Source organism: Oncorhynchus clarkii, chromosome 12 (assembly GCF_045791955.1).
Source record: "Oncorhynchus clarkii lewisi isolate Uvic-CL-2024 chromosome 12, UVic_Ocla_1.0, whole genome shotgun sequence".
Classification (NCBI taxonomy): domain Eukaryota; kingdom Metazoa; phylum Chordata; class Actinopteri; order Salmoniformes; family Salmonidae; genus Oncorhynchus; species Oncorhynchus clarkii.
In genome coordinates, this window is record NC_092158.1 from 95,910,120 (window position 1) to 95,934,115 (window position 23,996).

The 23,996-nt window shown below is 43.9% G+C and overlaps 1 protein-coding gene across 1 annotated transcript in view; it reads left to right on the forward strand.

The window, feature by feature from the left end:
• Positions 1 to 23,996, forward strand: part of LOC139422612 (unconventional myosin-XV-like) — a 188,449-nt gene that overhangs the window by 22,032 nt on the left and 142,421 nt on the right. The window contains exons 12-22 of the mRNA XM_071173758.1: positions 536 to 594; positions 1,065 to 1,188; positions 2,891 to 2,986; positions 6,240 to 6,371; positions 6,521 to 6,646; positions 13,663 to 13,740; positions 17,566 to 17,720; positions 19,283 to 19,328; positions 21,139 to 21,263; positions 21,752 to 21,869; positions 22,076 to 22,251. Coding sequence (XP_071029859.1) covers positions 536 to 594; positions 1,065 to 1,188; positions 2,891 to 2,986; positions 6,240 to 6,371; positions 6,521 to 6,646; positions 13,663 to 13,740; positions 17,566 to 17,720; positions 19,283 to 19,328; positions 21,139 to 21,263; positions 21,752 to 21,869; positions 22,076 to 22,251 — 1,235 coding nt within the window. The remainder of the gene's footprint in view (positions 1 to 535; positions 595 to 1,064; positions 1,189 to 2,890; positions 2,987 to 6,239; positions 6,372 to 6,520; positions 6,647 to 13,662; positions 13,741 to 17,565; positions 17,721 to 19,282; positions 19,329 to 21,138; positions 21,264 to 21,751; positions 21,870 to 22,075; positions 22,252 to 23,996) is intronic.

A 23,996-nucleotide genomic window follows, 5' to 3' on the forward strand; every position in this document is an offset into this window, starting at 1 on the left:
TGGTAAACACTTTAAGGAGAGAGAGAGGAAGATGTAAAATCGATTGGTTTCATGGTAAACACTTTAAGGAGAGAGAGAGGAAGATGTAAAATAGATTGGTTTCATGATAAACACTTTAAGGAGAGAGAGAGGAAGACATTTAGATTGGTACCATGATAAACCCTTTAAGGAGAGAGAGAGGAAGACGTAAAATAGATTGGTTTCATGATAAACCCTTTAAGGAGAGAGAGAGGAAGACGTAAAATAGATTGGTTTCATGATAAACCCTTTAAGGAGAGAGAGAGGAAGTCGTAAAATAGATTGGTTTCATGATAAACCCTTTAAGGAGAGAGAGAGGAAGTCGTAAAATAGATTGGTACCATGATAAACCCTTTAAGGAGAGAGAGAGAGAGACTCAAGAGGAAATCATTTGACACTGCAAATTTAAAGAAGAGCATAACTTTCCTTTGATTGGTTGTGATGAGTTGTGTTCCACCAATCCGAGCTGTGTGTTCTGTTGGTAACTAACTGACCTCTCTGTGTTATGTCTCTCCAGGAGACCATGAGGGAGAAGATCTACACCCCTCTGACGGTAGAGAGTGCTGTAGACGCCAGGTAGGAACCACAGATAATACACCCTAACTTCACTACAACTCCCAGCATGCACTCTTGAGCGTGCTGTAGACGCCAGGTAGGAACCACAGATAATACACCCTAACTTCACTACAACTCCCAGCATGCACTCTTGAGCGTGCTGTAGACGCCAGGTAGGAACCACAGATAATACACCCTAACTTCACTACAACTCCCAGCATGCACTCTTCAGCGTGCTGTAGACGCCAGGTAGGAACCACAGATAATACACCCTAACTTCACTACAACTCCCAGCATGCACTCTTGAGCGTGCTGTAGACGCCAGGTAGGAACCACAGATAATACACCCTAACTTCACTACAACTCCCAGCATGCACTCTTCAGCATGCTGTAGACATGCCACTTGTTAATCTGTCTGTCTGTCTGTTTGTCTGTCTGTCTGTTTGTCTGTCTGTCTGTCTGTCTGTCTGTCTGTCTGTCTCCTGCTCCAGAGATGCTGTTGCCAAGATCCTGTACTCTCTGTTGTTCCACTGGCTGACTGAGAGGATTAATGGACAGGTGTATCCTCGACATCACGCTCTGTCAATATCTGTGCTGGATATATATGGCTTTGAGGTACTCCACTTTATCCTTCCCTCCATCTCTCTCTCCCTCCGTCTGTCCCTCCATCTCTCTCCCTCTGTCTGTCCCTCCACCTCTCTCCCTCTCTCTCTCTCTCCCTCTCTCCCTCTGTCTGTCCCTCCTTCTCTCTCCCTCCGTCCCTCCAACTCTCTTCCTCTGTCTGTCTCTCCCTCTGTCTGTCCATCTATCTCTCTCCCTCTGTCTGTCCCACCATCTCTCTCTCTGTCTGTCCCTCCATCTTTCCCTCCCTCCCACCCTCCCTCCCTCCCTCCGTCTGTTCCTCCCTCCATCTCTCTCTCTCCCTCCCTCCCTCCATCTCTCTCTCCCTCCCTGCCTAGTTAAATAAAGGTTAAATTATAATAATACATATATATTTTTTTAAATAAATTACTTTACCTTGCTAATTACTTAATTAACTCAGGAACACATGGGTGTGGAAGCATCTGCTTTCAATATACCTTGTATCCCTCATTAACTTGTGTTTCCATTATTCTGTCAGTTAGCTGTATCTAACCCCGTATCTCTGTCTCCTCCAGGACCTTCAACATCTCTGTCATTATTCTGTCAGTTAGCTGTATCTAACCCAGTATCTCTGTCTCCTCCAGGACCTTCAACATCTCTGTCATTATTCTGTCAGTTAGCTGTATCTAACCCAGTATTTCTGTCTCCCCCAGGACCTTCAACATCTCTGTCATTATTCTGTCAGTTAGCTGTATCTTTGTCTCCTCCATGACCTTCAACATCTCTGTCATTATTCTGTCAGTTAGCTGTATCTCTGCCTCCTCCAGGACCTTCAACATCACTGTCATTATTCTGTCAGTTAGCTGTATCTAACCCAGTATCTCTGTCTCCTCCAGGACCTTCAACATCTCTGTCATTATTCTGTCAGTTAGCTGTATCTAACCCAGTATCTCTGTCTCCTCCAGGACCTTCAACATCTCTGTCATTATTCTGTCAGTTAGCTGTATCTCTGTCTCCTCCAGGACCTTCAACATCTTTGTCATTATTCTGTCAGTTAGCTGTATCTAACCCAGTATCTCTGTCTCCTCCAGGACCTTCAACATCTCTGTCATTATTCTGTCAGTTAGCTGTATCTCTGTCTCCTCCAGTACCTTCAACATCTCTGTCATTATTCTGTCAGTTAGCTGTATCTAACCCAGTATCTCTGTCTCCTCCAGGACCTTCAACATCTCTGTCATTATTCTGTCAGTTAGCTGTATCTAACCCAGTATCTCTGTCTCCTCCAGGACCTTCAACATCTCTGTCATTATTCTGTCAGTTAGCTGTATCTAACCCAGTATCTCTGTCTCCTCCAGGACCTTCAACATCTCTGTCATTATTCTGTCAGTTAGCTGTATCTAACCCAGTATCTCTGTCTCCTCCAGGACCTTCAACATCTCTGTCATTTAGCTGTATCTAACCCCGTATCTCTGTCTCCTCCAGGACCTTCAACATCTCTGTCCGTTAGCTGTATCTCTGTCTCCTCCAGGACCTTCAACATCTCTGTCCGTTAGCTGTATCTCTGTCACCTCCAGGACCTTCAACATCTCTGTCAGTTATCTGTATCTCTGTCTCCTCCAGGACCTTCAACATCTCTGTCATTATTCTGTCAGTTAGCTGTATCTCTGTCTCCTCCAGGACCTTCAACATCTCTGTCAGTTAGCTGTATCTAACCCTGTATCTCTGTCTCCTCCAGGACCTGTCCTTCAACAGCTTTGAGCAGCTGTGTATTAACTATGCTAATGAGTACCTGCAGTTCTTCTTCAATAGGATCGTCTTCAGACAGGAGCAGGTGAGAGTTATTATGTGTTATTATGCGTTATGAAGCCTGTATGAAGCCTATTTGTCATCTGCCTGTCAGGAGAAGTACAGCAGGGAGCAGATCCTCTGGCAGGATGTCCTGTTATAATTGTTAGGGTGCATTATGAAGCCTTATGAAGCCTTATGAAGCCTTATGAAGCCTTATGAAGCCTTTATGTGGTGTGTTATTTTACATTAACATGTTGGTCATTTAGCAGACGTTCTTATCCAGAGAGACTTACAGTTACTGTGTTCATCTGAAGATAGCTAGGTGATTGCTAGGTGGGACAACCACATACCACAGGCATAGAATGCAAATAGTCTGGGTAGCAATTTGATTAGATGTTAATGAGTCTTATGGCCTGGGGGTAGAAGCTGTTTAGAAGCCTCTTGGAGCTAGACTTGGCGCTCAGGTACCGCTTGCCGTGCGGTAGCAGAGAGAACAGTCTATGACTAGGGTGGCTGGAGTCTTTGACAATTTTTAGGGCCTTCCTCTGACACAGCCTGGTATAGAGGTCCTGGAATGCCAGTGATGTACTGGGCCGTTCGCATTACCCTCTGTAGTGCCTTGCGGTCGGATGCTGAGTAGTTGCCATACCAGGCAGTGATGCAACCAGTCAGGATGCTCTCAATGGTGCAGCTGTATAATTATCCTTTTGAGGATCTGAGGACCCATGACAAATCTTTTCAGTCTCCTGAGGGGGAATAGGGTTTGTCGTGCCCTCTTCACGACTGTCTTGGTGTGCTTGGACCATGTTAGTTTGTTGGTGATGTGGAGAACAAGGAACTTGAAGCTCTCAACCTGCTCCACTACAGCCCTGTCGATGGGAATGGGGTTATGCTCGGTCCTCCTTTTCCTGTGTTCCACAATCATCTCCTTTGTCTTGATCACGTTGAGGGAGAGGTTGTTATTCTGGCACCACACGGCCAGGTCTCTGACCTCCTCCCTATAGGCTGTCTCGTTGTTGTCGGTGATCAGGCCTACCACTGTTGTGGCATCGGCAAACTTAATGATGGTGTTGGAGTCGTGCCTGGCCGTGCAGTCATGAGTGAACAGGGAGTACAGGAGGGGACTGAGCACGCACCACTGAGGGACTCCTGTGTTGAGGATCATTGTGGCTGATGTGTTGTTACCTACCCTTACCACATGGGGGAGGCCCGTCAGGAAGTCCAGGATCCAGTTGCAGAGGGAGGTGTTTAGTCCCAGGGTTCTTAGCTTAGTGATGAGCTTTGAGGGCACTATGGTGTTGAATGCTGAGCTATAGTCAATGAATAGCATTCTCACATAGGTGTTCCTTTTGTCCAGGTGGGAAAGGGCAGTGTGGAGTGCAAAAGAGATTGCATCATCTGTTGAGCTGTTGAGGCGATATGCAAATTGGAGTGGGTCTAGGATAATGGTGTTGATGTGAGCCATGACCATCCTTTCAAAGCACTTCATGGCTACAGATGTGAGTGCTACGGGTCGGCAGTCATTTAGGCAGGTCACCTTGATGTTCATGGGCACAGGGACTATGGTGGTCTGCTTAAAACATGTTGGTATTACAGACTCGGACAGGGAGAGGTTGAAAATGTCAGTGAAGACACGTGCCAGTTGGTCAGCGCATGCTCTGAGTACACGTCCTGGTAATCCATCTAGCCCTGCGGCCTTGTGAATGTTGACCTGTTTAAAGGTCTTACTCATATCGGCTATGGAGAGCGTGATCACACAGTCTTCAGTAACAGCTGGTGCTCTCGTGCCTGTTTCAGTGTTATTTGCCTTGAAGCAAGCATGGAAGTGGTTTAGCTCGTCTGGTAGGCTCGTGTCACTGGGCAGCTCTCGGCTGTGCTTCCCTTTGTAGTCTGTAATGGTTTGCAAGGCCTGCCACATCCGATGAGCGTCAGAGCCGATTCAATCTTAGTCCTGTATTGACGCTTTGCCTGTTTGATGGTTCGTCGCAGGGCATAGCAGGATTTCTTATAAGCTTCCGGGTTAGAGTCCCGCTCCTTGAAAGTGGCAGCTCTAGCCTTTAGCTCAGTGCGGATGTTGCCTGTAATCCATGGCTTCTGGTTGGGGTATGTACGCCCGGTCACTGTGAGGACGATGTCATCGATGCACTGATGAAGCCAATGACTGGTGTTGTGTACTCCTCAATGCCATCGGAGGAATCCCGGAACATGTTCCAGTCTGTGCTGCAAAACCGTCCTGTAGCTGAGCATCTGCTTCATCTGACCACTTTTTTATCGACCGAGTCACTGGTGCTTCCTGCTTTAATTTTTGCTTGTAAGCAGGAATCAGGAGGATAATTATGGTCAGATTTGCCAAATGGAGGGAGAGGGAGAGGTTTATATGCGTCTCTGTGTGTGGAGTAAAGGTGGTCTAGAATTTCCCCCCTCTGGTTGAACATTTAACATGCTGGTAGAAATGAGGTAAAACTGATTTAAGTTTCCCTGCATTAAAGTCCCCGGCCACTAGGAGCGCCGCCTCTGGGTGAGTATTTTCCTGTTTGCTTATGGCGGAATACAGCTCAGTGAGTGAGGCCTTATTGCCAGCATCAGACTGTGGTGGTATGTAGACAGCTATGAAAAATACAGATGAAAACTCTCTAGGTAGATAGTGTGGTCTACAGCTTATCATGAGATACTGTACCTCAGGCGAGCAAAACTTCCTTAGATATCCAAAATCTCGCCTGAGGTAGAGTATTATAAGAGGGCAGGAGACTGACATGTCTTATATCAGATACTCATTGAAGAGGCAGGGTTATAAGAGGACAGGAGACTGACATGTCTTATATAAGAGGCAGGGTTATAAGAGGACAGGACACTGACATGTCTTATATCAGATACTCATTGAAGAGGCAGGGTTATAAGAGGACAGGAGACTGACATGTCTTATATCAGATACTCATTGAAGAGGCAGGGTTATAAGAGGACAGGACACTGACATGTCTTATATAAGAGGCAGGGTTATAAGAGGACAGGACACTGACATGTCTTATATCAGATACTCGTTGAAGAGGCAGGGTTATAAGAGGACAGGAGACTGACATGTCTTATATAAGAGGCAGGGTTATAAGAGGACAGGACACTGACACGTCTTATATAAGAGGCAGGGTTATAAGAGGACAGGAGACTGACATGTCTTATATCAGATACTCATTGAAGAGCCAGGGTTATGAGAGGACAGAAGGGAGCAGATCCCCTGGCAGTATGTCCCGGTCCAAAGTGTTATAATGCGTTATGAAGCCTGTATGTCATGTGTCTGTCAGGAGGAGTACAACAGGGAGCAGATCCCGTGGCAGGACATCCCGTTCAGCGACAACCAGTCCTGCATCGACCTCATCTCCTCTAAGCCCCATGGGATACTGAAGATCCTGGATGACCAGAGCTGCTTTCCCCAGGTACACACACACACTGACACACACTGACACACACTGACACACACACACACAAACACACACACACACACACACACACACACACACACACACACACACACACACTTGACTGTGCTCAGTCATTGGTTGATGCTCTGTTTCTCTGTTGCTAGGCGACAGACCACACCTTCCTCCAGAAGTGTCATTATCACCATGGTAACAACAAGATCTACCTGAAGCCAAAGATGCCCCTCCCAGAATTCACCATCAAACACTTCGCTGGCCCGGTCACCTACCAGGTATATACACACACACATACCTGCCAGGTACACACACACACACACATCTGACAAGTACACACACACACTCCAGCCAGGTACACACACACACATCTGACAGGTACACACACACATCTGCCAGGTACACACACACACACCTGCCAGGTACATACACACACACACATACCTGCCAGGTACACACACACACACACACACATTTGACAAGTAAACACACACACCTGCCAGGTAACACACACCTATAGTTGTGGGTAGTGTGTATGTAGTGAATCCCAATGAGACCCAACAGGATGAGAGCAGAATCAGCTTCCCCAACGCAGCTCGTTGGTTCGATGATGTTCCCATTTATTGTGAATATTAAAAGATCCATAAAAAACTCAAATGAAAAGCTTTTGGTGAACTAACACTCCTCCTTACTAGCATGGTGAACTAACACTCCTTACTAGCATGGTGAACTAACACTCCTCCTTACTAGCATGGTGAATTAACACTCCTCCTTACCAGCATGGTGAACTAACACTCCTCCTTACTAGCATGGTGAACTAACACTCCTCCTTACCAGCATGGTGAATTAACACTCCTCCTTACCAGCATGGTGAACTAACACTCCTCCTTACTAGCATGGTGAACTAACACTCCTCCTTACTAGCATGGTGAATTAACACTCCTCCTTACCAGCATGGTGAACTAACACTCCTCCTTACTAGCATGGTGAACTAACACTCCTCCTTACCAGCATGGTGAACTAACACTCCTCCTTACCAGCATGGTGAACTAACACTCCTCATTACTAGCATGGTGAACTAACACTCCTCCTTACCAGCATGGTGAACTAACACTCCTCCTTACCAGCATGGTGAACTAACACTCCTCCTTACCAGCATGGTGAACTAACACTCCTCCTTACCAGCATGGTGAACTAACACTCCCCCTTACCAGCATGGTGAACTAACACTCCTCCTTACCAGCATGGTGAACTAACACTCCTCCTTACTAGCATGGTGAACTAACACTCCTCCTTACCAGCATGGTGAACTAACACTCCTCCTTACCAGCATGGTGAACTAACACTCCTCCTTACCAGCATGGTGAACTAACACTCCCCCTTACCAGCATGGTGAACTAACACTCCTCCTTACCAGCATGGTGAACTAACATTCCTCCTTACTAGCATGGTGAACTAACACTCCTCCTTACCAGCATGGTGAACTAACACTCCTCCTTACCAGCATGGTGAACTAACACTCCTCCTTACCAGCATGGTGAACTAACACTCCTCCTTACCAGCATGGTGAACTAACACTCCCCCTTACCAGCATGGTGAACTAACACTCCTCCTTACCAGCATGGTGAACTAACACTCCTCCTTACTAGCATGGTGAACTAACACTCCTCCTTACTAGCATGGTGAACTAACACTCCTTACTAGCATGGTGAACTAACACTCCTCCTTACAAGCATGGTGAACTAACACTCCTCCTTACTAGCATGGTGAACTAACACTCCTCCTTACCAGCATGGTGAATTAACACTCCTCCTTACCAGCATGGTGAACTAACACTCCTCCTTACTAGCATGGTGAACTAACACTCCTCCTTACTAGCATGGTGAATTAACACTCCTCCTTACCAGCATGGTGAACTAACACTCCTCCTTACTAGCATGGTGAACTAACACTCCTCCTTACCAGCATGGTGAACTAACACTCCTCCTTACCAGCATGGTGAACTAACACTCCTCCTTACTAGCATGGTGAACTAACACTCCTCCTTACCAGCATGGTGAACTAACACTCCTCCTTACCAGCATGGTGAACTAACACTCCTCCTTACCAGCATGGTGAACTAACACTCCTCCTTACCAGCATGGTGAACTAACACTCCCCCTTACCAGCATGGTGAACTAACACTCCTCCTTACCAGCATGGTGAACTAACACTCCTCCTTACTAGCATGGTGAACTAACACTCCTCCTTACCAGCATGGTGAACTAACACTCCTCCTTACCAGCATGGTGAACTAACACTCCTCCTTACCAGCATGGTGAACTAACACTCCCCCTTACCAGCATGGTGAACTAACACTCCTCCTTACCAGCATGGTGAACTAACATTCCTCCTTACTAGCATGGTGAACTAACACTCCTCCTTACCAGCATGGTGAACTAACACTCCTCCTTACCAGCATGGTGAACTAACACTCCTCCTTACCAGCATGGTGAACTAACACTCCTCCTTACCAGCATGGTGAACTAACACTCCCCCTTACCAGCATGGTGAACTAACACTCCTCCTTACCAGCATGGTGAACTAACACTCCTCCTTACTAGCATGGTGAACTAACACTCCTCCTTACTAGCATGGTGAACTAACACTCCTTACTAGCATGGTGAACTAACACTCCTCCTTACAAGCATGGTGAACTAACACTCCTCCTTACTAGCATGGTGAACTAACACTCCTCCTTACTAGCATGGTGAACTAACACTCCTCCTTACTGGCATGGTGAACTAACACTCCTTACTAGCATGGTGAACTAACACTCCTCCTTACTGGCATGGTGAACTAACACTCCTCCTTACTAGCATGGTGAATTAACACTCCTCCTTACCAGCATGGTGAACTAACACTCCTCCTTACTAGCATGGTGAACTAACACTCCTCCTTACTAGCATGGTGAACTAACACTCCTCCTTACCAGCATGGTGAACTAACACTCCTCCTTACTAGCATGGTGAACTAACACTCCTTACTAGCATGGTGAACTAACACTCCTCCTTACAAGCATGGTGAACTAACACTCCTCCTTACTAGCATGGTGAACTAACACTCCTCCTTACTAGCATGGTGAACTAACACTCCTCCTTACCAGCATGGTGAACTAACACTCCTCCTTACTATTATGGTGAACTAACACTCCTTACTAGCATGGTGAACTAACACTCCTCCTTACAAGCATGGTGAACTAACACTCCTCCTTACTAGCATGGTGAACTAACACTCCTCCTTACTAGCATGGTGAACTAACACTCCTCCTTACTGGCATGGTGAACTAACACTCCTTACTAGCATGGTGAACTAACACTCCTCCTTACTGGCATGGTGAACTAACACTCCTCCTTACTAGCATGGTGAATTAACACTCCTCCTTACCAGCATGGTGAACTAACACTCCTCCTTACTAGCATGGTGAACTAACACTCCTCCTTACTAGCATGGTGAACTAACACTCCTCCTTACCAGCATGGTGAACTAACACTCCTCCTTACTAGCATGGTGAACTAACACTCCTTACTAGCATGGTGAACTAACACTCCTCCTTACAAGCATGGTGAACTAACACTCCTCCTTACTAGCATGGTGAACTAACACTCCTCCTTACTAGCATGGTGAACTAACACTCCTCCTTACTAGCATGGTGAACTAACACTCCTCCTTACTAGCATGGTGAACTAACACTCCCCCTTACTAGCATGGTGAACTAACACTCCTCCTTACAAGCATGGTGAACTAACACTCCTCCTTACTAGCATGGTGAACTAACACTCCTTACTAGCATGGTGAACTAACACTCCTCCTTACTAGCATGGTGAACTAACACTCCTCCTTACTAGCATGGTGAACTAACACTCCTCCTTACTCGCATGGTGAACTAACACTCCTCCTTACTAGCATGGTGAACTAACACTCCTTACTAGCATGGTGAACTAACACTCCTTACTAGCATGGTGAACTAACACTCCTTACTGGCATGGTGAACTAACACTCCTCCTTACTAGCATGGTGAACTAACACTCCTTACTAGCATGGTGAACTAACACTCCTTACTAGCATGGTGAACTAACACTCCTCCTTACTAGCATGGTGAACTAACACTCCTCCTTACTAGCATGGTGAACTAACACTCCTCCTTACTGGCATGGTGAACTAACACTCCTCCTTACTAGCATGGTGAACTAACACTCCTCCTTACTAGCATGGTGAACTAACACTCCTCCTTACTAGCATGGTGAACTAACACTCCTCCTTACTAGCATGGTGAACTAACACTCCTCCTTACCAGCATGGTGAACTAACACTCCTCCTTACTAGCATGGTGAACTAACACTCATCCTTACTAGCATGGTGAACTAACACTCCTCCTTACTAGCATGGTGAACTAACACTCCTCCTTACTGGCATGGTGAACTAACCCACCTCCTTACTGGCATGGTGAACTAACACTCATCCTTACTAGCATGGTGAACTAACACTCCTCCTTACTAGCATGGTGAACTAACACTCCTCCTTACTAGCATGGTGAACTAACACTCCTCCTTACTAGCATGGTGAACTAACACTCCTCCTTACTAGCATGGTGAACTAACACTCCTCCTTACCAGCATGGTGAACTAACACTCCTCCTTACTAGCATGGTGAACTAACACTCCTCCTTACTAGCATGGTGAACTAACACTCCTCCTTACTGGCATGGTGAACTAACACTCCTCCTTACTAGCATGGTGAACAAACACTCCTCCTTACTAGCATGGTGAACTAACACTCCTCCTTACTAGCATGGTGAACTAACACTCCTCCTTACTGGCATGGTGAACTAACACTCCTCCTTACTGGCATGGTGAACTAACACTCCTCCTTACTAGCATGGTGAACTAACACTCCTCCCTACTGGCATGGTGAACTAACACTCCTTACTAGCATGGTGAACTAACACTCCTCCTTACTAGCATGGTGAACTAACACTCCTCCTTACCAGCATGGTGAACTAACACTCCTCATTACTAGCATGGTGAACTAACACTCCTCCTTACTGGCATGGTGAACTAACACTCCTCCTTACTAGCATGGTGAACTAACACTCCTCCTTACTAGCATGGTGAACTAACACTCCTCCTAACTAGCATGGTGAACTAACACTACTCCTTACTAGTACTGACTCTGATGATAGCTACTTTATTGATGAAAAATGGACTGACTATGACTGTGATACTGTATATGGTTGTCCCACCTAGCTATCTTCAGAGGAATGCACTAACTAAGCCTCTGGATAAGAACGTCTGTTAAATGACTAACATGTTAATATAACTGAGTCTCTCTGGATAAGAACGTCTGTTAAATGACTAACATGTTAATATAACTGAGTCTCTCTGGATAAGAATGTCTGTTAAATGACTAACATGTTAATATAACTGAGTCTCTCTGGATAAGAATGTCTGTTAAATGACTAACATGTTAATATAACTGAGTCTCTCTGGATAAGAATGTCTGTTAAATGACTAACATGTTAATGTAACTGAGTCTCTGGATAAGAACGTCTGTTAAATGACTAACATGTTAATATAACTGAGTCTCTGGATAAGAACGTCTGTTAAATGACTAACATGTTAATATAACTGAGTCTCTGGATAAGAACGTCTGTTAAATGACTAACATGTTAATATAACTGAGTCTCTGGATAAGAACGTCTGTTAAATGACTAACATGTTAATATAACTGAGTCTCTGGATAAGAACGTCTGTTAAATGACTAACATGTTAATATAACTGAGTCTCTCTGGATAAGAATGTCTGTTAAATGACTAACATGTTAATATAACTGAGTCTCTCTGGATAAGAATGTCTGTTAAATGACTAACATGTTAATGTAACTGAGTCTCTGGATAAGAACGTCTGTTAAATGACTAACATGTTAATATAACTGAGTCTCTCTGGATAAGAATGTCTGTTAAATGACTAACATGTTAATATAACTGAGTCTCTGGATAAGAACGTCTGTTAAATGACTAACATGTTTTATTAATTAATGAATTATTGTTTTAACATATAGTATATAAACACCCCATATTACCCAACACAGTAAATGAGACAGACCAAAACATCCCATATTACCCAACACAGTAAATGAGACAGACCAAAACATCCCATATTACACAACACAGTAAATGAGACAGACCAAAACATCCCATTTTACACAACACAGTAAATGAGACAGACCAAAACATCCCATATTACCCAACACAGTAAATGAGACAGACCAAAACATCCCATATTACCCAACACAGTAAATGAGACAGACCAAAACAAGTGAAAACATCCCATATTACACAACACAGTAAATGAGACAGACCAAAACATCCCATATTACCCAACACAGTAAACGAGACAGACCAAAACATCCCATATTACCCAACACAGTAAATGAGACAGACCAAAACATCCCATATTACCCAACACAGTAAATGAGACAGACCGAAACATCCCATATTACCCAACACAGTAAATGAGACAGACCAAAACATCCCATATTACCCAACACAGTAAATGAGACAGACCAAAACATCCCATATTACCCAACACAGTAAATGAGACAGACCAAAACATCCCATTTTGCACAACACTGTAAATGAGACAGACCAAAACATCCCATATTACCCAACACAGTAAATGAGACAGACCAAAACATCCCATATTACCCAACACAGTAAATGAGACAGACCAAAACATCCCATTTTGCACAACACTGTAAATGAGACAGACCAAAACATCCCATATTACCCAACACAGTAAATGAGACAGACCAAAACATCCCATTTTGCACAACACAGTAAATGAGACAGACCAAAACATCCCATATTGCACAACACAGTAAATGAGACAGACCAAAACATCCCATATTACCCAACACAGTAAATGAGACAGACCAAAACATCCCATATTACACAACACAGTAAATGAGACAGACCAAAACATCCCATATTACCCAACACAGTAAATGAGACAGACCAAAACATCCCATATTACCCAACACAGTAAATGAGACAGACCAAAACATCCCATATTACCCAACACAGTAAATGAGACAGACCAAAACATCCCATATTGCACAACACAGTAAATGAGACAGACCAAAACATCCCATATTACCCAACACAGTAAATGAGACAGACCAAAACAGATCCGACAGTCGATGGCTTTACAATATGGTTTCTTCCTGCTCTATACCTTCTGTCATCTCTCTGTAGGTTCACAAGTTTCTGGATAAGAACTATGACCAGGTTGGACAGCAGGTTCTCGATCTGTTCAGCCACAGCAAGAACAAGGTAGGAGGGGTTAGGGGTTAGAGGTTAGGGGTTAGAACTAGGACCAGGTTGGACAGCAGGTTCTCGATCTGTTCAGCCACAGCAAGAACAAGGTAGGAGGGGTTAGAGGTTAAGGGTTAGAGGTTAGGGTTTAGGGATTAGAGGTTAGGGGTTAGAGGTTAGGGGTTAGAACTAGGACCAGGTTGGACAGCAGGTTCTCGATCTGTTCAGCCACATCAAGAACAAGGTAGGAGGGGTTAGAGGTTAGGGGTTAGGGGTTAGAACTAGTCATGTGATGGTGTTATTAAACTAAACCAGACAATAGTTGATCTATTTACCTAGTCATAAATCATTTGGGCTGCAGGTGATAATGCTTATTGCTAACAGCACATCTGATAATATAGACCATAGGCTAGATGCATGGTACAATATCTTTGTAATAAAAACATGATTTCTACCAACATGTTACCTGGCACCTTCCTGGAGGGGGTTTATTTTCTTTCATTCTGGAGTAGAATTTCCTTTTAAAAAGTCACCAGAACTGAGCTTCCTGCCACATACAGTGGAGTCATTAAAACCTTTTTTTTTCAACCACTCCACACATTTCTTGTCAACAAACTATAGTTTTGGCAAGTCTACTTTGTACAGGACACAAGTCATTTTTCCAACAATTGTTTAAAGACAGAGGTTATTTCACGTATAATTCACTCTATCGTAATTCCAGTGGGTCAGAAGTTTACATACACTTTAGAAGCTTCTGATAGGCTAATTGACATCATTTGAGTCAATTGGAGGTGTACCTGTGGATGTATTTCAAGACCTACCTTCAAACTGAGTGCCTCTTTGCTTGACATCATGGGAAAATCAAAAGAAGTCAGCCAAGACCTCAGAAGAATTTGTAGACCTTCACAAGTCTGGTTCATCATTGGGAGCAATTTCCAAACGCCTGAATGTACCACGTTCATCTGTACAAACAATAGTACGCAAGTATAAACACCGTCATACCGTCATACCGCTCAGGAAGGAGATGCGTTCTGTCTCCTAGAGATGAATGTACTTTGGTGTGAAAAGTGCAAATCAATCCCAGAACAACAGCAAAGGACCTTGTGAAGATGCTGGAGGAAACAGGTACAAAAGTATCTATATCGACAGTAAAACGAGCCCTATATCGACATAACCTGAAAGGCCACTCAGCAAGGAAGAAGCCACTGCTCCAAAACCGCCATAAAAAAGCCAGACTACGGTTTGCAACTGCACATGGGGACAAAGATCGTACTTTTTGGAGAAATGTCCTCTGGTCTGATGAAACAAAAATAGAACTGTTTGGCCAAAATGACCATCGTTATGTTTGGAGGAAAATGGGGGAGGCTTGCAAGCCGAGGAACACCATCCCAACCGTGAAGCACGGGGGTGGCAGCATCATGTTGTGGGGGTGCTTTGCTGCTGGAGGGACTGGTACACTTCACAAAATAGTTGGCATCATGAGGAGGGGAAATTATGTGGATATATTGAAGCAATATCTCAAGACATCAGTCAGGAAGTTAAAGCTTGGTCGCAAATGTGTCTTCCAGATGGACAATGACCCCATGCATACTTCCAAAGTTGTGGCAAAATGGCTTAAGGACAACAAATTCAAGTTATTGGAATGGCCATCACAAAGCACTGACCTCAATCCCATAGAAAATGTGTGGGCAGAACTGAAAAGGCATGTGTGAGCAAGGAGGCCTACAAACCTGACTCAGTTACACCTGCTCTGTCAGGAGGAATGGGCCAAAATTCACCCAACTTATTGTGGGAAGCTTGTGGAAGGCTACCTGAAATGTTTGACCCAAATAAAACAATTTAAAGGCAATGCTACCAAATACGAATTGAGTGTATGTAAACTTCTGACCCACTGTGAATGTAAGGAAATAAATAAAATATGAAATAAATCATTCTCTCTACTATTATTCTGACATTTCACATTCTTAAAATCAAGTGGTGATCCTAACTGACCTAAGACAGTGAATGTTTACTAGGATTACATTTCTGGAATTGTGAAAAACTGATTTTAAATGTATTTGGCTAAGGTGTATGTAAACTTTCGAAGCGTAAAAATGATCAGGGGGATGACCCCTGACCCCCTCAGCAAGGAGACTTGAATTGTTCAATCTCACAGTTTAATACATGTACAAAACGAACCTATTTCCCTAAAAGCATGATGGTCATGACTTTCTTACATGAAAGGGAAGGTTAACTTGGCCCCAGACAATCCATCTGAGATCAGCTATGGGATTTTTTTAATGCTTTATCCCTGTCTCCAGATCAGTCAAGGAATTATACTAATGAGCAAACATTCCGTAACTGCAGGTGGCAGTAAATCACTAATCTTGTCTTCATTCCTGTTCAGACAACATCCTACAGGATAGGTAATTCACTAACCTGGTCTCTATACCTGTTCAGACTACACCCTCCAGGGGGCAGTAAATCACTAGCCTGGTCTCTATACCTGTTCAGACTACACCCTCCAGGGGGCAGTAAATCACTAGCCTGGTCTCTATACCTGTTCAGACTACACCCTCCAGGGGGCAGTAAATCACTAGCCTGGTCTCTATACCTGTTCAGACTACACCCTCCAGGGGGCAGTAAATCACTAGCCTGGTCTTTATACCTGTTCAGACTACACCCTCCAGGGGGCAGTATATCACTAGCCTGGTCTTTATACCTGTTCAGACTACACCCTCCAGGGGGCAGTAAATCACTAGCCTGGTCTTTATGCCTGTTCAGACTACACCCTCCAGGGGGCAGTATATCACTAGCCTGGTCTCTATACCTGTTCAGACTACACCCTCCAGGGGGCAGTATATCACTAGCCTGGTCTCTATACCTGTTCAGACTACACCCTCCAGGGGGCAGTAAATCACTAGCCTGGTCTTTATACCTGTTCAGACTACACCCTCCAGGGGGCAGTAAATCACTAGCCTGGTCTCTATACCTGTTCAGACTACACCCTCCAGGGGGCAGTATATCACTAGCCTGGTCTCTATACCTGTTCAGACTACACCCTCCAGGGGGCAGTAAATCACTAGCCTGGTCTCTATACCTGTTCAGACTACACCCTCCAGGGGGCAGTAAATCACTAGCCTGGTCTCTATACCTGTTCAGACTACACCCTCCAGGGGGCAGTATATCACTAGCCTGGTCTCTATACCTGTTCAGACTACACCCTCCAGGGGGCAGTAAATCACTAGCCTGGTCTTTATACCTGTTCAGACTACACCCTCCAGGGGGCAGTAAATCACTAGCCTGGTCTCTATACCTGTTCAGACTACACCCTCCAGGGGGCAGTATATCACTAGCCTGGTCTCTATACCTGTTCAGACTACACCCTCCAGGGGGCAGTATATCACTAGCCTGGTCTCTATACCTGTTCAGATACCTGTTCAGACTACACCCTCCAGGGGGCAGTAAATCACTAGCCTGGTCTTTATACCTGTTCAGACTACACCCTCCAGGGGGCAGTATATCACTAGCCTGGTCTCTATACCTGTTCAGACTACACCCTCCAGGGGGCAGTATATCACTAGCCTGGTCTCTATACCTGTTCAGACTACACCCTCCAGGGGGCAGTATATCACTAGCCTGGTCTTTATACCTGTTCAGACTACACCCTCCAGGGGGCAGTAAATCACTAGCCTGGTCTTTATACCTGTTCAGACTACACCCTCCAAACAACTCATAGTAGTAGAAGAAGAAGAAAATGGACTACTCCTAAATGGAGATGGTGCTGCCCATGCTCTCACAGATGTCAAAATGGGGCAGATACAATGATGCAATGTCTATCTAAGTCTATGGTGTGTTCCCCAGATGGTGGCCAACCTCTTCCTTGTTCACGCGGAGGTTGTAGGTCAGCATAGAGGTCATGTGAGGAAGAGCAGCACGGTGACCCGGAGACACCAGCCCCCCACCGTCTCCACCAAGTTCACCCTGTCACTTCTGGAACTGGTAGACAAGATGGAGAGGTGTTATTATTATCATTAATATTAAAGGGAGGAGAGGTGTTATTATTATTAATATTAAAGGGAGGAGAGCTGTTATTAATATTAATATTAAAGAGAGGAGAGATGTTATTAATATTAATATTAAAGAGAGGAGAGATGTTATTATTATTATTATTATTATTATTAAAGGGATGAGATGTGTTATTATTGTTAATAATATTAAAGGGAGGAGAGGTGTTAATATTATTAATATTAAAGGGAGGAGAGGTGTTATTATTATTATTAATATTAAAGGGAGATGGAGAGGTGTTATTAATATTAATATTAAAGGGAGGAGGAGAGGTGGTAGTATTATTGATAATATTAAAGGGATGAGGAGAGGTGTTATTATTATTATTAATATTAAAAGGAGGAGAGGTGTTATTAATATTATTAATATTAAAAGGAGGAGAGGTGTTATTAATATTATTAATATTAAATGGATGAGGAGAGGTGTTATTATTGTTATTAATATTAAAGGGAGGAGGGGTGTTATTAATATTATTAATATTAAAGGGAGGAGAGGTGTTATTATAAATATTAATATTAAAGGGAGGAGGGGTGTTATTAATATTAATATTAAAGGGAGGGGGGGGTGTTATTAATATTAATATTAAAGGGAGGAGAGGTGTTATTATTGTTATTAATATTAAAGGGAGGAGGGGTGTTATTATTGCTATTAATATTAAAGGGAGGAGAGGTGTTATTATAAATATTAATATTAAAGGGAGGAGAGGTGTTATTATTATTATTAATATTAAAGGGAGGAGAGGTGTTATTATTGTTATTAATATTAAAGGGAGGAGGGGTGTTATTAATATGAATATTAAAGGGAGGAGAGGTGTTATTATTGTTATTAATATTAAAGGGAGGAGAGGTGTTATTATAAATATTAATATTAAAGGGAGGAGGGGTGTTATTATAAATATTAATATTAAAGGGAGGAGGGGTGTTATTAATATTAATATTAAAGGGAGGAGAGGTGTTATTATAAATATTAATATTAAAGGGAGGAGGGGTGTTATTAATATTAATATTAAAGGGAGGAGAGGTGTTATTATTGTTATTAATATTAAAGGGAGGAGAGGTGTTATTAATATTAATATTAAAGGGAGGAGAGGTGTTATTAATATTAATATTAAAGGGAGGAGGGGTGTTATTAATATTAATATTAAAGGGAGGAGGGGTGTTATTAATATTAATATAAAAGGGAGGAGAGGTGTTATTATTATTGTTAATATTAAAGGGAGGAGAGGTGTTATTAATATTAAAGGGAGGAGAGGTGTTATTATTATTGTTAATATTAAAGGGAGGAGAGTTGTTATTAATATTAAAGGGAGGAGGGGTGTTATTAATATTAATATAAAAGGGAGGAGAGGTGTTATTATTATTGTTAATATTAAAGGGAGGAGAGGTGTTATTAATATTAAAGGGAGGAGGAGAGGTGTTATTAATATTAAAGGGATGGGGAGAGGTGAGACAAGATGAGAGGGAAATGAAGAGGTAGAGTTATTGTTACTGAATCTTTCTCTTTCTCTTGACAGGTGCAACCCATCGTTTATACGCTGCATAAAGCCAAACAGACAGAAGGTTGGTCTCCACATCACAGTTTAACAGTGGTCTCCACATCACAGTTTAACAGTGGTATTGTTGGTACGCTGCATTAAGCCAGACAGTCAGAAGGTAGGTCTCCACATCGCATTTTAACAGTTGTATTGTTGGTACGTTGCATTAAGCCAGACAGTCAGAAGGTAGGTCTCCACATCACAGTTTAACAGTGGTATTGTTGGTACGCTGCATAAAGCCAAACAGACAGAAGGTAGGTCTCCACATCACAGTTTAACAGTGGTATTGTTGGTACGCTGCATTAAGCCAGACAGACAGAAGGTAGGCCTCCACATCACAGTGTGAAAGAGTTTAATTTTGGGACTGGGGGGCAGTATTGAGAAGCTGGGATGAATAAGGTGCCCAGAGTAAACTGCCTGTTACTCAGGCCCAGTTGCTAATATATGCATATATGTTTGGATAGAAAACACTCTGAAATTTCTAAAACTGTTTGAATGATGTCTGTGAGTATAACAGAACTCATATGACAGGCAAAAACCTGAGAAAAAATCCAACCAGGAAGTGGGAAATCTGAGGTTTGTAGTTTTTCAAAATCACTGCCTATCGGATATACAGTGTCTATGGGGTCATATTGCACTACCTAAGGCTTCCACTAGATGTCAACAGTCTTTAGAACTTTATTTGATGCATTTACTGTGATGGAGGAGAGAATGAGTGCTGTTTGAGCCAGAGGTCTGCCAGAGTGCCATGAGCTGATCACACGCACTCACGTGAGAGTTAGCTGCGTTCCATCTCATTTCTACAGACAAAGGAATTCTCCGGTTGGAACATTATTGAAGATTTATGGATTTATGGATTCTATACTTCGTTTGACATGTTACTACGAACTGTAGTATGACTTTTCGTCTGAGCTTTCTCCTGGACTTGCCCGTGCGTCGTGAGTTTGGATTGTGTACTAAACGCGTAAACAAAAAGGAGGTATTTGGACATAAATGATAGACTTCATCGAACAAATCAAACATTTATTGTGGAACTGGGATTCCTGGGAGTGCATTCTGATGAAGATCATCAAAGGTAAGTAAATATTTATAATGCTATTTCTGACTTCTGTTGACTCCACAACATGGCGGATATCTGTATGGCTTGTTTTGTTGTCTGAGCTCTGTACTCAGATTATTTCATGGTGTGCTTTTTCTGTAAAGTTTTTTAAAAATCTGACAGCGGTTGCATTAAGGAGAAGTTTATCTAAAGTTCCATGCATAACACTTGTATCTTTTATCAATGTTTATTATGAGTATTTCTGTAAATTGATGTGGCTCTCTGCAAAATCACCGGATGTTTTGGAACTACTGAACATAATGCGCCAATGTAAACTGAGATTTTCGGATATAAATATGAACTTTATCAAACAAAAAATACATGTAACATGAAGTCCTATGAGTGTCATCTGATGAAGATCATCAAAGGTTAGTGATTCATTTTATCTCTATTTTTTGCTTTTTGTGACTCCTCTCTTTGACTGGAAAAATGGCTGTGTTTATCTGTGACTAGGTACTGACCTAACATAATTGTTTGGTGTGCTTTCATTGTAAAGCCTTTTTGAAATCAAACACTGTGGCTGGATTTACAATAAGTTCATCTTTAAAATGGTGTAAAATACTTGTATATTTGAGAAATTTTAAGTATGGGATTTCTGTTGTTTTGAATTTGGAGCCCTGCACTTTCACTGTCTGTTGGCGAGGAGGGACGCTACCGTCCCACATATCCCAGAGAGGTTTTAACAGTGATATTGTTGGTATTGCCATGATATTTGTGTGTTTGCTTGTATGTGTAGGAGCCAGGTGTGTTTGAGACGGAGCTGGTCGGCAGTCAGCTGAGGTATTCTGGTATCTTGGAGACCATCAGGATCCGGAGAGAGGGTTACCCTGTTAGACTGGCCTTCAACATATTCCTGTTCAGGTAAAACACCCTGTTAGACTGGCCTTCAACTTCTTCCTGTTGAGGTAGCACACCCTGTTAGACTGGCCTTCAACTTCTTCCTGTTGAGGTAACACACCCTGTTAGACTGGCCTTCAACATCTTCCTGTTGAGGTAACACACCCAGTTAGACTGGCCTTCAACGTCTTCCTGTTTAGGTAACGCACCCTGTTAGACTGGCCTTCAACATATTCCTGTTGAGGTAACGCACCCTGTTAGACGGGCCTTCAACTTCTTCCTGTTGAGGTTACACACCCTGTTAGACTGGCCTTCAATATCTTCCTGTTGAGGTAACACACCCTGTTAGACTGGCCTTCAACATCTTCCTGTTGAGGTAACGCACCCTGTTAGACTGGCCTTCAACGTCTTCCTGTTGAGGTAACACACACACCCTCTAACCCTGCCCCTATCTCAGGTATCAGTCCCTGGTGGGGACAGCCTCCTCTAACCTGTGTGTTTGTGTGTGTCAGGTACAAGTCTCTGGTGGGTGTGAAGCAGCCTCCAGCTCCTGATGGGGAGAACTGTGTCATCATGCTCAGCAAACTGGTTCCCCTCCGACCCGGGGCCTACCAAGTAGGAGTGACTAAGGTATTCATCTATACCTAACCCCTAACCCTCCTACCCAGGGCCTACCAAGTAGTAGCTACTAAGTTGAGCATGTTAATACAGGATGTGTTGTGTGGGTGAGAGACCAGAACCTCTTCACCTGGCTTCCTGTTCAATACTTTCAGTGACAATGTAAACTACAGTCCAACGGTGATGTCTGGTTGTTCTCTCTGTGTGTGTTGTTCCAGCTGTTTCTGAAGGAGGACGTGTACCAGTTGTTGGAGTCTAAGAGAGAGCGTGTCCGTCAGGTGGCGGCCCTCACCCTGCAGAGATACACACGCATGTTCTTTGTCAGGAAACGATACAAGGAGTTCAGAACCAAGATCATCAGACTACAGGCCTACTGTAGAGGCTTCCTCACCAGGTACTGACCCTAACCTCTGACCCCTGACCTCTTACCCTGATCCCTGGGGAAGGGAACCTACAACCACCCTCGCTACAGTTACCAGACAGGGTAAAGAACACACAACCACCCTCACTACAGTTACCAGACAGAGTAAAGAACCCACAACCACCCTCACTACAGTTACCAGACAGGGTATAGAACCCACAACCACCCTCACTACAGTTACCATACAGGGTATAGAACACACAACCACCCTCACTACAGTTACCAGACAGGGTAAAGAACACACAACCACCCTCACTACAGTTACCAGACAGGGTATAGGACACACAACCACCCTCACTACAGTTACCAGACAGGGTATAGAACACACAAGCACCCTCACTACAGTTCCCAGACAGGGTATAGAACACACAGCCACCCTCACTACAGTTACCAGACAGGGTATAGAACCTACAATCAACCCTCGCTACAGATACCAGACAGGGTATAGAACCTACAACCACCCTCACTACAGTTACCAGACAGAGTAAAGAACCCACAACCACCCTCACTACAGTTACCAGACAGGGTATAGAACCCACAACCACCCTCACTACAGATACCAGACAGGGTATAGAACCTACCACCACCCTTACTACAGTTACCAGACAGGGTATAGAACCCACAACCACCCTCACTACAGTTACCAGACAGAGTAAAGAACCCACAACCACACTCACTACAGTTACCAGACAGGGTATAGAACCCACAACCACCCCTGCAACAGTTACCAGACAGAGTAAAGAACACACAACCACCCTCACTACAGTTACCAGATAGGGTATAGAACACACAACCAACCTCACTACAGTTACCAGACAGGGTATAGAACACACAAGCACCCTCACTACAGTTCCCAGACAGGGTATAGAACACACAGCCACCCTCACTACAGTTACCAGACAGGGTATAGAACCTACAATCAACCCTCGCTACAGATAACAGACAGGGTATATAACCTACAACCACCCTTACTACAGTTACCAGACAGAGTAAAGAACCCATAACCACACTCACTACAGTTACCAGACAGGGTATAGAACCCACAACCCCCCCTGCAACAGTTACCAGACAGGGTAAAGAACACATAACCACCCTCACTACAGTTACCAGACAGGGTAAAGAACACATAACTACCCTCACTACAGTTACCAGACAGGGTAAAGAGCACGTAACCACCCGATGGCAACCTAATGATTTTACCACGGTACATACTGTAAGCACTGTAAAACTACTGAGACGTATGTGTTACTTCTCCCTCTGTCTCTCCTTCCATCCTTCTCCCTCTGTCCCTCCTTCCCTCCTTCTCCCTCTGTCTCTCCTTACCTCCTTCTCTCTCTGTCTCTCCTTCCATCCTTCTCCCTCTGTCCCTCCTTCCCTCCTTCTCCCTCTGTCTCTCCTTACCTCCTTCTCTCTCTGTCTCTCCTTCCATCCTTCTCCCTCTGTCTCTCCTTCCATTCTTCTCCCCCTGTCTCTCCTTCCCTCCTTCTCCCTCTCTCTCCTTCCCTCCTTCTCCCTCTGTCTCTCCTTCCCTCCTTCTCCCTCTCTCTCCTTCCCTCCTTCTCCCTCTCTCTCCTTCCCTCCTTCTCCCTCTCTCTCCTTCCCTCCTTCTCCCTCTCTCTCCTTCCCTCCTTCTCCCTCTCTCTCCTTCCCTCCTTCTCCCTCTCTCTCCTTCCCTCCTTCTCCCTCTCTCTCCTTCCCTCCTTCTCCCTCTGTCTCTC